At 40.1% G+C, this 15,209-nt stretch overlaps 2 protein-coding genes and 1 long non-coding RNA gene across 11 annotated transcripts; 1 reads left to right on the forward strand and 2 right to left on the reverse strand.

Moving 5' to 3' along the window:
- Positions 1-262: 262 nt before the first annotated feature.
- LOC100691815 (uncharacterized) lies at positions 263-5,326 on the reverse strand. The gene is made up of 5 exons (XM_003448358.5): positions 5,100-5,326; positions 2,403-2,669; positions 1,953-2,242; positions 1,351-1,478; positions 263-930 (listed from the first exon to the last, which is right to left on the reverse strand). Exons 1-5 carry the CDS (start codon positions 5,200-5,202, stop codon positions 726-728), a joined length of 993 nt encoding a protein of 330 aa, XP_003448406.1. The 5' UTR covers positions 5,203-5,326; the 3' UTR covers positions 263-725.
- Positions 5,327-11,780: 6,454 nt separating this feature from the next.
- On the reverse strand, positions 11,781-14,463 carry LOC112846898 (jeltraxin). 9 transcript variants are annotated; one of them, XM_025907190.1, is made up of 7 exons: positions 14,413-14,463; positions 14,030-14,213; positions 13,856-13,915; positions 13,619-13,746; positions 12,915-13,201; positions 12,230-12,357; positions 11,781-12,045 (listed from the first exon to the last, which is right to left on the reverse strand). In XM_025907190.1, the coding sequence occupies exons 4-7, from the start codon at positions 13,668-13,670 to the stop codon at positions 12,039-12,041; spliced, it is 474 nt and encodes a 157-aa protein (XP_025762975.1). In that variant the 5' UTR covers positions 13,671-13,746; positions 13,856-13,915; positions 14,030-14,213; positions 14,413-14,463; the 3' UTR covers positions 11,781-12,038. The 9 variants fall into 9 exon arrangements, with proteins under 9 accessions (XP_025762975.1, XP_025762976.1, XP_025762977.1 ...); XM_025907191.1 differs by having other exon boundaries at positions 13,619-13,749; XM_025907192.1 differs by lacking the exon at positions 13,856-13,915.
- LOC112846899 (uncharacterized) lies at positions 13,093-13,842 on the forward strand. Its single transcript, XR_003220108.1, has 3 exons — positions 13,093-13,212; positions 13,301-13,414; positions 13,691-13,842. It is a non-coding gene; the product is annotated as an uncharacterized LOC112846899 (long non-coding RNA).
- Positions 14,464-15,209: the final 746 nt, after the last annotated feature.

Genomic DNA, 15,209 nt, shown 5'->3' on the forward strand with positions numbered 1-15,209 from the left:
AGGCATGCATATTTAACTTAATCGGTGCTTCTGGGTGTGAATCTATGTTCATCCTATCCAGAATGTTTCCCATCACTCACTGGGATAGGTTTCAGCCCCAAATTTGTTTTTCCACTAAAAATGTTAATACAACTAATAATCTCAAGCAAAGTAAAACTTTTTTTGAAGTTTGTTAAAATTAATTTCCTTCTTTGTATTTTCTTGTAGACTTAAGCTTCAAAATACCAAGTGTCTCAATGGATAAATTTCACAATAAATCAGATTCTGTCTACCACCTCTTTATTTATTTTCTTTTACAAAACACAAATTTAAAAAAAAAAAACACACAGTGGATACAAATGAAAAGAATTAGCTTTGAGCATTAGTAAAATCTGTGTCTGAAATGAAGTGCTTATATACAGTATTGAGTACATGCAGTTCAACTACTTGGACGGTGTACCCATACCAGCTGCATACTTCTCATCCTTGGCGGTTGCCAATTTTCAGTCAGTATGATGAACTCAGTGCGCTGAGTGACGCCTCACTTCCACTAATTTAAGTCACTGAGCTGGACTCTTTGCAGTTGGTTACTTTAGAGAGCAGGTTTAGCTTTTGGAGAATGGACAGAAAGGCTGGGGAAGACATGGAGCAAAAGCCTCATACTTTTAATTTCAGATGATCAGTGTTAAAGAAGGAAAGAATCACTCTTTTTGCTTTTCTTTTGGTGCTGATGCCCCTGTTACGTCTTATAACACCTGGGTTTTCTGGGCCTCACTCATTCCATCCTTCTCCATGCTGAAAAACTTCAGCTTGTCTTGCTTCAGTCCGTGCTTTCGCCCCACTTTCCTGATTGGCTCTTTGGCCTGCATACCATAGGAGTCCTCCATGACTACCCTTCCTCTGAGAGAGTATCTGATGTAGGACCAGGAGAGGACGGAGCCGCTGTAAGACCTAAAAAACACAAGAGCATTATTAGTTATTGTTATTACACAAGCATAAAAGGAAGTCCACATGAATGGTGCTTGAGTTTCACTCAAAGACACACCAGCACACAAGTATAAGTCCAAACCACGAAGAGCCACTGCAGCATTGGCTGATCTGATAAAGACTTATTACTATTAAACCATCTGCAGTTTGTTATCTATCACAAATACACTGTGCCCACCTCTCCAGGGACACAGTACACAATCACGCTGGACCAATGAACTGGACTTTGGACACCAAACTTGCTTGGGCGGGATACGGATCATCAAGCGTCATTACGCCCTAAGTTTGAATATGTTTATAAATGGATTCCCTGTTAGGATACTCTCTAAATTCAACGTAATTCAATGTGCGTGCACACACACAGACACGCACACAGGATCTTACCCATAATAACCTCTGTTCATGTAGTAGAAGATTTCTTTATAGCGGAGTGGATAGTCCCACATCTGGATGTCTGTCAGCTGACCATCAAAACCCGGGAAATCAATCACAGGCTCGCCTGACCACACATACTGCAGACAGACATAATAGAGCCAATGAGAGCAATTAAAGATGATTTCACAAAAATTAGTAAGGTGCCCGTATTCTTTACAGTCTAAGCATTAATATCTGCAATGAAGGATTCATCGTCTCATCATTTTAACAATTTGTTTCTTTGCTTTTGTTCTTTATTTGGTTCTTCTTTTCTGTCTGTTGTCATCTTTGATGATTCCCAGTTTGCACTGAGGTGATTTGCAACAGTGTGAAGCGGCAGAAATTAAAATGAGCACCTCCAACAGACCCAGTAACGAAACATAACTCAGTACATCTACTCAAGCGGTTTACAGATGTACAGTTTTTCTTACAGAAGGAGGGAAAAACACATAAAACAGAAACACATGAAGCAATAACTTAAACATAAAAAATATTTAAGAAAGTGGATGGAAACAATCCATAAGTGTAGTCTGATATATCTGCCTCCAAGCTGATTTCAGCCCTGTTCTCACCTGAGACGGCAGCACCTTCCTGATGCTCATATTTGAGCCGCTGAACATCTGTACCACACCTTTCCTGGTGTCCACAGTGAGGCACACACTGGTCCAGAAGTCCGATCCGATGTTTGGCCAGAACTTGATGAGGGGTCGCAGGTACACATAGTTGTAGTAACCGCTAAATGTCAGGCCGTATGAGTTAGGGTTTACCTCCAAACTCAGAGGGGATCTGTTTGGACTGAGTGTGAAAAGCGGGAAGCCGGACTGTAAACTGTCAGCCATGTAACGCAGACACACGGACACACCTGCAGGAGGAGAGCAGGATCACAAATTTACCAAAGATGAGCAAAAACTTAACAGCTTCTTTAGTTGAATCTCATTTGAACACATGCATACGAATTTATAACAAATTTGTAATAATACTTGATTTACCACATTTTTGTACCTATGTTGGACTGTACTCACCTCTAGTTGGACTCTCTGTTGTCCAGGGATAGGTCCAGCGACGGTTGGTGGTCCAGGAAGGAGTAGAAAGGGGGGAGTAACGAGTGGAGCCCCAGGGACCGGTGGTGGGAGGTGTGGTGGGGATCCAGGAACTGGTTTTGTGTCTTCTGGTTGGGTAATCAGGGGTAGATGGCGAGACAGAATCATAATAGGGCGGGTAGAAGGTTACACCTCCATAATTACGAGACAAAGTGAACATCTTCCCTCTTAGATCTAGTGCAGAACTTCCTGGAGACAGAAACATAAACAAGTGGTCAACATGATATGATATGAAACCTTCTTTGTACTTATTAATGTAAGTGCTTTTATGAACAGTCCATCATCCAGGACGAAGGTGGACTAGAGCAGTAATTTAAGCCAGGAATGTGACTCCAGCCTGTTTTAGACTGGACGGATGTGCAGTTTGGTTTTAGATGCAACTGTAAGATGGAAAGGTGGCGCAGAGCACCTGGTGTGCATCCTCTCTCACCTGAGGTGCAGGGCAGGAGGGGACAGAGTGAGTGAGCACAACAGGTAGCTGTGCTGCAAAGCAAACAGTCAGTGCTCTGCAGCTGGGCTTTACAGTGAGGCAAAGGTTATCTTCTGTTTTTAGAAACTGCATAAATAAAGAGGTATGTGTGGAGCTCCAGTCCTCGCTGACGAGAACTCAGTGACACAAAGATATCAGATTTTCACTACTGTGGCAAGATGAATTCACTTTAACTGCAGAGATATATCCTTAAACATCCTTAATATCGAGCAGCTTTTTATAAACCTCCATTTGTTCCAAAACACTGCAATGAAAGTACAAACAGGGGCTGGAAAGAAAGACCATATCTCTTAATTGATCTGCTAAATCCAGAACCTTTATTATTACTAAAATTAATGATGATTTCATTGATTAAGGGAGAAAACCTCCCTGGTCCTGTGTGAAAAAGTAATTGGCCCTCTTGTTAAATCATGAATTATTGTGATTAACCACATTTTTTGGAAAGCTGAGTTTCATTTCATTACACACACTCAGGCTTGATTACTGGCAGACCTGTTGAATCAAAAAAACACTTAAACAGAACCTGTCTGACGAAGTGAAGCAGACTAAAAGTTCTCAAAAACAACACATCATGCCACGATCTAAAGAAACACCTGAGAAACAAAGTCAGAGACGTCTATCGGTCTGGAAAGAGTTACAATGACATTTCTAAGGCTTTGGGACTTCAATGAACGCAGTGAGAGCCATTATACTCAAATTGGAAAAAACCTGGAACAGTGGTGAAGCTTCCAGGAGTGACTGTCCAACCAGAATTACTCCAAGGGCACATCGATGACTCATCCAGGAGATCAGAAAAGAACCCAGAACAACATTAAGGAACCGCAGACTTGACGTGTCTTCGTTAAGGTCAGAGTTCATGATTCAACAATAACAAAGAGAGTGGGCAGAGATGCCATCCATCGGAGAGTTCAAGGACAAAACCACTGCTGACTAAAAAGAACACAAAGGATCGTCTCACAGTTGCCTGAAAACATTTTGATGATCCTCAAGACTAAACTGGACTGACGAGACAAACAATGACATCTTCAGAAGCGTGGTTCCCATTTCATGTTGCATAAAAGTAACACAGCATTTCAGAAAAGGAACATCATACCGACAGTAAAATAGGATGGTGGTAGTGTGATGGTCTGGGGCTGTTTTGCTGCTTTAGGACCTGGAAGACTTGCTGTGATAAATGGAACCATGAATTCTGCTGTCTACCAAAACATCTGTTCCTGACCTCAAGCTGAAGCACTATTAAAGTACAATGATCCAAAATACACCAGCAGGTCCACCTCTGAATGGCTTAAGAGAAACAAAATAAGATAAGATAAGATGACCTTTATTAGTCCCACAGGTGGGAAATTTGTTAAATTAAGTTAACTTTGGAGCGATCCAGTCAAGGTCCTGACCTGAACCCGATTGAGATGCTGTGGCATGACCTTAAAACGGTGGTTCATGCTCGAAAACCCTCCAATGTGGTTAAAATTACAACAATTCTGCAAAGATCAGTGGGCCAAAATTTCTCCACAGCGTTGTAAAAGACTCACTGCCAGTTATGACCGACGCTTGACTGCAGTTGTTGCTGCTAAGGGTGGCTCAACCAGTTATTAGGTTTAGAGGGCAATCACTTTTTCACACAGGGTCATGTAGGTTTGGACTTTTTCCCCTTTAATAATAAATACCTTCATTTAGAAACTGCATTTTGTGTTTGCTTGTGTTTGTATTCTTTGTTTAATATTTAAATTTGTTTGTTGATTTGAAACATTTAAGTGTAACAAACATACAAATAAAATAGGAAATCAGGAAGGGGGCCAACACTTTTTCACATTATTGTACGTCCTGAATGATTGGGCCCCAACAAAACAGCTCTTGGCTCTCCGGCTGCAGCCATACTTGTGGTTTGCAGAGTTTCGAAAAGCAGCGTAGGAGTCAGAGCCTTCAGCTGCAATCTACACAAAATAAAAGCAACAGCAAATCCGACTGCATATCACATGGGCCTCTTTAAGTATTGTTAATAAAGACAAAGGACCATTGTTATAGTCCTTTGTCTTCACTACATGCGCATGATTTTAATTAAGAAATATTTTCACTGCTGCAATTTTGGTAATTATATTTGCATTTAACCACATTCTCTTCTGTGTGTGTACCTGTTGTTCTTGGCCATGCATCTGGTTGTTCAGATGGAGTTGGTCCACCAATCACCTCCATAATAACCATCAGAAAGGGAACAAGAAGCAGCTTCATCTTCATCCCTGACACTGAGCGTCCCTGCAGTGAAGCGTGTGAGCGTCCTCGCTGTGTGGATGTGTTTATCTCTGCTGCCTCTCTGAGTCTGAGCAGGCTGCACTTCAGCTCTGTAACTTTCAGTTTACTGGTTCAGGCATCAGCAGCGGCTTTAAGTTTCATTTCTTTGAACAGAAACTCTCCCTGCCCCCTCCTTTTCCCCTCCTTTCAGTGTTGCAAGATTAGACAGATAGCAGCAAATGTGAAGTCACAGGGAGGTCATATTTTCTGTCTGTTCAGGACAGAGGGAGTTGAAAAAAAACTGTACAGTTGTAATGAAGTGGAAAACTATACATGAAGTCTAAAACTGTGAACAGTAGGCTGCAAACATGCTTTTTAATGCTGTGAATTTGGACGTTTTAAAATGAGAATCTAATGGGGTTGACCATCTTTTTGAGACAGTACGGACAAAAACCCGCAGTTTCTGGCATTTAGGGGCATTTCATTTTCACCCCTCCCTGAGCCTGGTTATGACAGAGGTTTATTCCTGTTAAAAAGGAGTTCCTCATCCCCATCAGGCTTCATCGTTATCACCAGGTGAGCAATCACACACACACACACACACACACACACACACACACACAAAAGATACATTATCTTTGGGTTGGGTTTATTGTTTGTCTTTGCTCTAGTTAATATTTAATTAGTCATCTGCAGCTGTTCCTATAGTTTAGACCAGGATTCAGCAACCTTTCTGATGATGAGTGCCATCTAAACTTTCCTCAGAAGTCAGTGTGCCATATGATTGTATTAGCAATAAATTTAATAACGCTCTATATTAACAGTTACACAGTATATAGAACAACTTTATAGAATTATATTTGTTCGCAGATGTTGGCAGCTATTAGCGAATAGTTATCAGCTATTTTGAAACAAAACAAAAGACACTTTTTATCCATAACAAGAACTCCATAACAGCAAATGAACTGTACAACAGAAAAAGCAAATGCTATTTATGGTCTCCTCACAACAGTGATAAGAAAAATAAACTGGGCCAATATGGCATGTTTGTTAATACAGAGACACTCATGTTAATGTGATCTCTGGTCTCCCACTCAGAGACACAGGTCTCCGAGTGTCCAGCGTTCAGACGGCTACCTGAGGACACTCATGTGAGAGAAAATCTGCTCACACAGATATGCAGAGCCAAATACTGTCAATAAGGCTTCTGCAATGTTCTGAAGACAGTTAAACTTGTCAGGTAGTGATGTCCAGCAGGTGAAAATGCAAGCTCCATGAACATGCACAGCTGTGGATTCCAGCTGCGTTCGTAGTTCTGCAAACTTTGACCCCCACAGAGTCGAGCTTTTCAGTTCAATCAGCTGCATTTCGATGTCCTCTGTGTCCAGCCAGTTAATGCGAGACAAATCCAGCTGCTCATTAAAGCTTTCTGGTTTGATCAGAAAAGAAAACATTGGTCCATACACCTGAAAGTCCCATAAACGCATTGTGAATTCTGTCTCGAATCTATGGATGTATTTCCGCGGTGCTGATGCTGCGCTGAGCGGACAGCTCCTGAAGCAGATGATTTCTATACATTTTTCATCAGATAAAAACTTTGGTTGTAAGATTCGGACAATTATTTAATAAAAGTTAGACATTTTAAATGAGAATAAGAAAGAAAAGTATTTCTTTGTGCTCCCTTTTACCTGTTAATGCCCTACATGGCCCCCTGGCAAAACTTTGCTAGACCCGCCCCTGCACAGTTACCAGCTGTCAGCTACGTAGAAAAGGATCCTGGTGTTATTTGTCTCTCAGAAACAGTTCATAACTTCCCTTCAACTTATCCATGTCACCTAAAAGGTAAACCTGTTTACCTCTCCATCACCTGTTCAGCTCTGATGATTCAGTAAGGACATCTCCTGGTTTCATCTGCATGTTTCCCTCTCACCACATATCCAAACCGATATCATGACCAGCAGCTTTTACAGCTGTGGCTCCAGCAAACATCAGCTGATACTAGAAATTAATATTAAATAAATTCTAACAACAGCTGATCAAGCTTAAACGTGCTGCTGTTGTTTAGCGCGACATCCGCAGGTTTCCTCTTTCTGGCGCAAAGTGGGCGATAAACAAACAAGAGAGACGGACTTGCGTCAGAAATACCGATCAGCTGATCACTGATGAGTTTCATGATTTAAGTAGCAACAGGAGAGGGAGGGGAGAGAATGAGAGATGAAGAGGCAGCTGACAGCGTAAAGACACAGAATAACTCCAGCTTTGTGTCTTTTTCCATTCTAGCTGAAGTCCGGGACAAACTCCGTTACGGGACGATTCCGCTTATTGTAACTGACTGTAAAAAGTCAGCACAATGAAAATAAACTACACCTAAACTTGGTTTATATCTGACCCAGATAGACTGCATCAGTGGCGCATCAGTGCCATCAGTTAACCCTTCGCGTGCCAGCTGTGGCACGCGTGCCCAGGGTTGCCGACCCCTGGTTTAGACAGTGCCTACGTCTCTGAGTTTGCATGGATAACATGTAAAACTTAATGTAATGTGTTTTTTATCCAAACTGTGAAGCACTTTATAACTGTGTGTTTTAAAAACCGCTACATAAATAAACGTCTTCTTCTTCTTATTATTATTCTTCTTATGTTAACTGTCTTTTTCTTGTATATATTTTCTCAGTCTTCCTTTGTCCTTTGTCGTGATGTTCTTGCAGCTGTGTGTTTCCTTGCTCTGTGCGTCCTGTATTTGCATCCCTTCTGACTTCTGGTGTTTGGACTCTGACATTATTCCTGTGTGTTTTGGGCATTTTGGACTTTGTTTGCTTCCTAGACTATCAGCTTTGAAAGCTTCCTTTGAGTTTCGTGCCTCTCCTGCATCCTATATTTGCCTCTGCTAAAGTTAATCAACGATCCACACAGCACAGTGTGACAGAAACTCACTGCTCAAATACTTTAAAAAAAACATCAACACAAAAGCAATAGACCTGTTTTTAGAATATTTGAATAATTGATAATGTGTCAGTAATCCGGTTCAGTTCACTGAGCTGTAACTGTCTACATGGAGGAATCTATCATGAAGAGGACCATGTGATGTCTCATTGTGCTGTCCTGAACCGCAAACACACCTCAACCTGGCTGCAAGTTCAACACAGAGGTCATGACTGCTGTGCAGTATGAATACAGTCCATAAAGGCTGATTCCAGTCTATTTAGACTAAAATAACACTAAAAGATTGAGTAGCTCTGCTCACCACAACAGCTTTTCCACATCATTTAACAAGAGGTAAAACTGACACAAGAACCAATACTATATGGAAATTCTAGTTCTTAAGTTAGTTTAGCTTTCATTAAATCTGTATGTGAGGTTTTACTTCCTCTACTCAAACCAGTGCTGAACTTTATCTCGTATTAACAGCTTGCTGTGTCAGTAAATTTCATCTTTCACTTCCTTAAACTTGTTGCCCAAACTTTCACACAGAGCTCCAGACACTTTTCTGACTGAATATACCAGTTTACTATGAGTACATTAGTCAAGACACATTTATTTAAGAAAGGGTGCCATGTTAGGGTAGCATGAGCTGAAATATTAGCCCAGTAAAAAATAAGAAAGGAGGGGCTCCCTGGAGTCAGATATTTTGTTTGGCTTGGTCTGAGAGTATCAAATGACATTTTGATGCAGAGTGATAAGTGTTACTGTTCTGTGCTGCTCATGTTGGCCCTTACCTCAGCTTTTGATACAGTTGGCTATCACATTCTGCTCAGTAGGTTGAGGTGCTGGGTTGATGCATGAGTATCTGCATTTTCACTCCACAGGGTTTGGCATTCAGGTGTAGGAGACCTGGCAAAACAAAGTGGAGAGAGGCAGCTTTCTGTTTGCTGCAGTTTTTTAAAGTCTACAAGCGCTGATGCTAGATCTCTGAATAATCTTAAGGAAATCTTATTTCCGTCACTCAGTAACAAATGTTGAGATGTAAAATCATCGCAAGTAAGCAACATATTTCAAACAGGAGCAGGAAGGTTTGAATGTGTGGAAACGTGAAGTTTTATCCTGCATGTGTGCGCGTATGTTGATGCTGCAACGATAATTCTCAGTACAGAATGCTAGAGAGCCTCATTTCATTATATTTCAGTGCGTGTATTTACATCTGTGAAATAGTTTACACATAGTAATGCAGCAAACAGATTGGTAAACAGATTCTTTCTGACACACACACAGTTTTTGTAGGAGGACCACAAGTCCCACCTAACATGAAACATGAAAACAGATTGAACGGTAACCAAAACAGATTTTTAGTTCCACATTTTGTTCTTGAGCTTTTGTTTTGTTTCCTCTGATACTGAAGCATTTCGGAAAGAGGATATAAGATTCCCAGAGGCTGTTTTCAAACCTTATGGCCACAGAATAAGTAAAAGGGCAGAACTGTGAAAATCTTTTTATGACACTGGGTAGACTGATGTTATCTGCACACTATCTAAAGACTCTTTATGTTGTATATATTTTCTTATTTCTTTTCTTATTTTCTTTCATTTTTTGTTTTAAGGTCAGAAATGTAAGAAATAATATCTCTTCCTCAGCATCTATGCAGACGGTTGTCACATCAGCTCGACCTGTTATCTTAGGCAGTTTTGCAGCAGTAACGAAGCTTAGTGGTACAATGACAGCGTTTTCTTGCTCTCTGGACATTTTAACTACACTTTTGTTCGAAAGTGTCTTACAGTGCATTGGTTCATATGTGCTCAGTGTTTTCACCTGCCTCTGGTAAGGTCTTATTTAAAAGCCAGTTAAAAACATCTTTTAAAATCAGCTTTTTATTAATTTCTCTAATTTTGTTTTTTTATGCATTGTTGGCTCCTATGACGTACTTATAAAGTTTTACTTATTTACTTACTTGTAAAATAAATAAGACATGGCCATGTTAGAAAGAGAAATCCAACAGTGAGACAGGTCGGCTGAGGTTAGGCTGGAACACAAGACAGTTAGTGGCTAAGTTTAGGAATAAGATAAGATAAACCTTTATTAGTCCCACAAGTGGGAAATTTGCTTAAAATAAGCACTTTTTAGTAATACATTATAATACCCGTGACTAAGAGCATAATTAAATGTAATTTCCATGTATGTTATTTAAAGTTAGAATTAAGTTTACCTACAAATAATTAAAGCTAGGCACACTAGAAATAGTTATACTGTAAGTAAATTATGTACTGCACAAGTACTTAATTTAGTATGTACTCAAGTATGTAATGTGTAAGTCATTTTCGGTAGTAAATAAGTAATTTTAATAATTACATAACTTCAGATGTTTTACAGGAAAGGAGACACTATTCTGGAAATCATGTGAAGTACTGTGTAAGTGATTTTAAGTTATGCATAAATTCATGTTTTCTATGCGAATGAAGAAATAATTACATTGTAAGTAAATTTAAGTAGTTGATAATTTCTTGGTAATTTTTGGGAAAAAAAACAATATTTCACCATCTTACATAACCTGTGTATATTAGGAGTATACTGAGCTTTTCAATGGTTTAACCTGGCCTAAATTCCAGATATTTTACAGATAAGGGGACACTCCTTTCCTGTACACTCATATTTGTACGGTGATTGTGAAATTTTAAAATACATAAACAATTAAGTTGGACTTGGCTCTATCATTGTAAGGTGACATAGGCCTGCAAACGTTGATTGTATTGATTTTTTTCTTGTAAGTTGGTAAGGGACAACAGTGCTAATCACATTTACATCAGCAATATAAAAGCACAGTTGAATAACAGAATATCCAACATACACATCAACATACTGAATATTAAATACAGATGTAAAAAGGCAGGATTAATCCACTTCAGACTGCAGCCCATGCTCTGAAAAAGTACAGTATTTATGATGAAACAGAGGAAAATGTTTGTTTTTCTGTTGATTTTCCCCCCACAATTTACAATATCATTTTCATTTTCTTACACAGTAAAATTGGCATTTTGTTTAATTTACGGATAATTTCTGTTTATTTAAGTCATAAAGTTAATTATTTCCTCATTTCCTTTACAGTGTAAGCCCAGTGAGTCTTGCTGACAGGTTTCTATGACTACAGCAGAATTCCTTTATAAATTTGAGATGTATTGTTGTTTTTTCTTAAGACGTTTCATAGTTTAAAAGTAAAACTTCCAAGTAAAATATGAGATTATACGCTTACAGAGTCGGTGCTTTTGGAAGTGCATTAAAACTGCATTTTTCATATTGGCCACCAGATGGCAACTCCTGTAGCTTCAAAAAGACTGTCCTTTAGAAGTCAATGGGAAAATTAAACTCAGCCCTGACCTCTGTGTAAAAACTTCCACTGACATTTGGCGACTTCAAGTGATTATGATCGAAAAAACAACAAAAAAGGCTGGTGAAACAAAGATAACCGATTACCGATTACGCTGTTCGGCTGCATGAAGTGAACTCTGATATATACATTAATACAAAAGAAGAAGGGGAAGGACCACCATCCACTTTTTAGCCAATGGGAAAAAGACATCTCAGCTTCACAGGACAGATGAACATGTTTTCAGCCTGGTGCAACAGTGGGATAGGTGGAAACTATTTATAGCGACAACACCAGCTTTTGTTTGTTTATTTGGCAGCAGGCTGCAAACATGTTTATTTCTGGTTGAAATCTTAACATTTTAACAAAGGAGTTTGTGGGGACTGACTTAAAGCAGCAGCTTGTTTTCCTCCTCCACACTGAAGAATCTCATCTTCTTTTCCTTTCGTCTACTCTCTTGCTCAACTTTTGCTCGCATGTCAAAGGTGTCCTCCAAGACTGCCCTTCCTCTGTTATTGTATCTGATGTTGGACCAGGAGATGACGGAGCCGCTTTAAGACCTAAAACCAAACCAAAACACACTTTTAAAAAGCCTTTAAAACAAAACTTAAACATTAAAAAACAAATTTAAGTCAAGGCCTGTTTTAAATGAAAAAAAAAAAAAAAATTATATCTTTAATATTTTCTTTTATACTGTGGTTATGATTAAACGGTCGGTGTGTGAGTTCAGCATAGAGATCTTACCCGTAATAACTTCTGCTCATGTAGTAGATGATGTCTCTATATCGCAGAGGATAGTCCCACACCTGGACGTCTGTCAGCTGACCATCAAAGCCTGGGAAACTAATCACAGGCTCGCCTGACCACACATACTGAACACACAGAAAAAAGAGAAGATCAAAATTACAGATGATTAAGTGATTTTGAGAATAATATTGTCTACTTTTTAAAGCCTTTTAGAAATCTGGATTACAATGAAGGAGTCATTTGATTTTTTTTTCTTCACTTAGATATAAACAAAACGAAACAAAAATGATTCTGTGTTGTCATTATTATGTCTTCTGTTGAAGTCTCAGGCACAAAAAAGGTGGAAAGGAGTTACTGTTCCAGCTGGTGGAGTCCAGCTATCTCAGGGTCTTGTTTCTTGAGAGACAGACTGTAATGTGATTAAGAGATGGCTGAATATTAAGGCAAAGCTCGAAGTTTATCAGCGGATCTATTTTTCCTTGTGACCATGAGCTGTGAGAGAATGAAATCATGGATACAAGTGAGGAAAATGAACTTCCTCGGAAAGGTGTCTATTCCGCTTATTGGAGACATTTCAAGTAAAAATCGCACACTGCTTTGCTCTGTTTAGTAAATTTGTCTTTCTGTCTCTACATCTACACAGTTTTTAACATGCTGATTCTAACTTTGTCGCCATTCTCACCTGATAAGGCATTACCTTCCTGGGGCTCATATACCCGCCACTGAACATCTGAACCACACTCTTACTGGTGTCCACAGTGAGGCAGACACTGGTCCAGATGTCCTGCTTAATGTCCGGCCATAAGTGCACAATGGGCTGCAGGTTCACACTGAAGGAATCATAATAGGACAGCATGAACGTGTCAAAGCTACCCTGCAGACTCAGAGGGGATATGCCTGGACTGAGAGTGAAGAGTGGGAAGTTTGGCTGCACAGTGTCAGTCATGTAACGCAGACACACCGACACACCTGCAAGAGATGTAACAAAAACGGGTTGGACAACACATTTCCTTAAAATGATTGGAAACAGTTTGCATCGGGCTTTAACGAATGTTTTCTTTCCTTTAGTTGGTGCTCAGGATCAATGTGAATATAAACTATACCAATTTCAACAGATCAATGTCATTGATCTGCAGTGCACACAGTCATTCAGCTGCACAGGCTGGACTTCTGGATAATAAGGTAATGCTACAATGCTGTTTGTTTGTGTTGTTTTAATTTAATTTTTGTCATGGTCATGGTCCCCTGGAGCCCTGCTGGCTCACTTGGTGTTTGGCAACATGTTTTGTTTGGTTTTTTTTGCTCTCTCTCTCTCTCTCTCTCTCTTCTCTGCCGGAGCGGTGCTCATTACAGGCTCCCGCCCCTGGCCTGCGCACCTGTGCTCACCGTCACACCTGTAGCCGATCCCAGCTGAGTGGATCGTTTCTAACCTGGACATCCCTCTCTGTGTGTGTACAGATCTGCCCTGGACGCCGTTTTCCGTGAAGCTGAGCGAGGATGTGTGTATTTGGAATCTGCTGAGGAGAAGAGCTTGTATATCCCTGTTTTCCCTGGACCCCCAGACCCTTTTCCCTGCCACACTGTGTGTGTTATATATATATATATATCTCTATCTCAACTTACTGTGCATGCTTCAGTCACCCCTTGCATGGGAACAGGTAGAAGTGATGGTGTTATGTAAAACTACACACAAAAAAACCCCACAATGTCAATAAATGTCACAGTACAAAAAGCATTTTAATTAAGGCAACAACCAAATATTTTACATTGTACAAATAGAATTATGAGCTCATTTACCAGTTATGAAGGTGCTGCTGCTACTGCACCCCGGCTGCTCGTCTAAGGAAGAGCTGCCCCCAGGGATGTCCTCAACAACGGTCTGGTGGCATTCAACCCTATAGGGCCAGCTCCTCTGCCGGGATGTGACGAGGGGGTGCAGGACCACCACCTGTCTTTTTTTGCTCTGCCCTTTTCTTGGTTGCTGTTATAAACAAACAGATTATTTCAGGGTCTCTTTTCAGGAGACTAAAAGCAATATAAGTGATAAATATTACCATTCTGTAGAATATTCTTATATTTCACTTTTACTTGTTCCCATGTTCTAGTGGGTCCTGTTGTGGCTCTAATGTGAAAGAGGATATAATGTAATATGATATAATATAATATAATAAATTACTTACGAGTTTAATTTGTCAGCAACTTTCTGCCAGCCCTCTCTCCTTGCTTTTGCAGCCTTTGCAGTGTTCCCTTGTGTTTTAATTAAACTCTGAAACTCCTGAAATCCCTCAATCAAGAGTTCTTGCTCTGCTGCCGTAAAATACTGAGCGCGCTCCTTCGACATCTTCGCCGACCAATCACAGGGTTGCCGATCAATGCTTCTACTATCGATGCGTAGCCCCTTTTAAGCCACCCAGTGATCTCACATTACTTCATCCAGCTGTACTAATCATCAACAACAGGTGTGTTCGGGGAACCGGATTAGCGAGCTCAAAGTTGGCGCGATGATTTGATCTTGGATGTGTCATTTGATCTTGGATGTGTCATTTGATCTTGGATGTAGTAAGCGAGGTACGAAGAACGGACCCCTGGACTTTACCAAGGTGCTCACAGACATGCTCAACAAATATGCTTCACAGGGCATATTTCAGAAGAGCATACATAAAAAGAAAGATCAAAGTTTTCTTGGCACTCGTGAGATGGTGGTTATAAACCCAGGCTGCGAGCCATAGTCAGAGCGTAATGCTTGCAATACTTGGCACACAGACAACAACAGAACCACAGACAACAGCAGATCCGGTACGTAAAGCTTACATTCAAATAATCATTCACAAATTATTTAGCCGCAGAGCTAAGAAATTAAACATGAAGTGCATTTGTGTATGCTCACAGAACATCCACAACGGGCTTCTGGAAGAAGTATGAGGCGAAGTCCAGGATAAAAAAAACTTACAGCCCCAAAACCCATAAATAGGACAGG

Source organism: Oreochromis niloticus, linkage group LG5 (genome assembly GCF_001858045.2).
Source record: "Oreochromis niloticus isolate F11D_XX linkage group LG5, O_niloticus_UMD_NMBU, whole genome shotgun sequence".
In the NCBI taxonomy this organism is placed as follows: Eukaryota; Metazoa; Chordata; class Actinopteri; order Cichliformes; family Cichlidae; genus Oreochromis; species Oreochromis niloticus.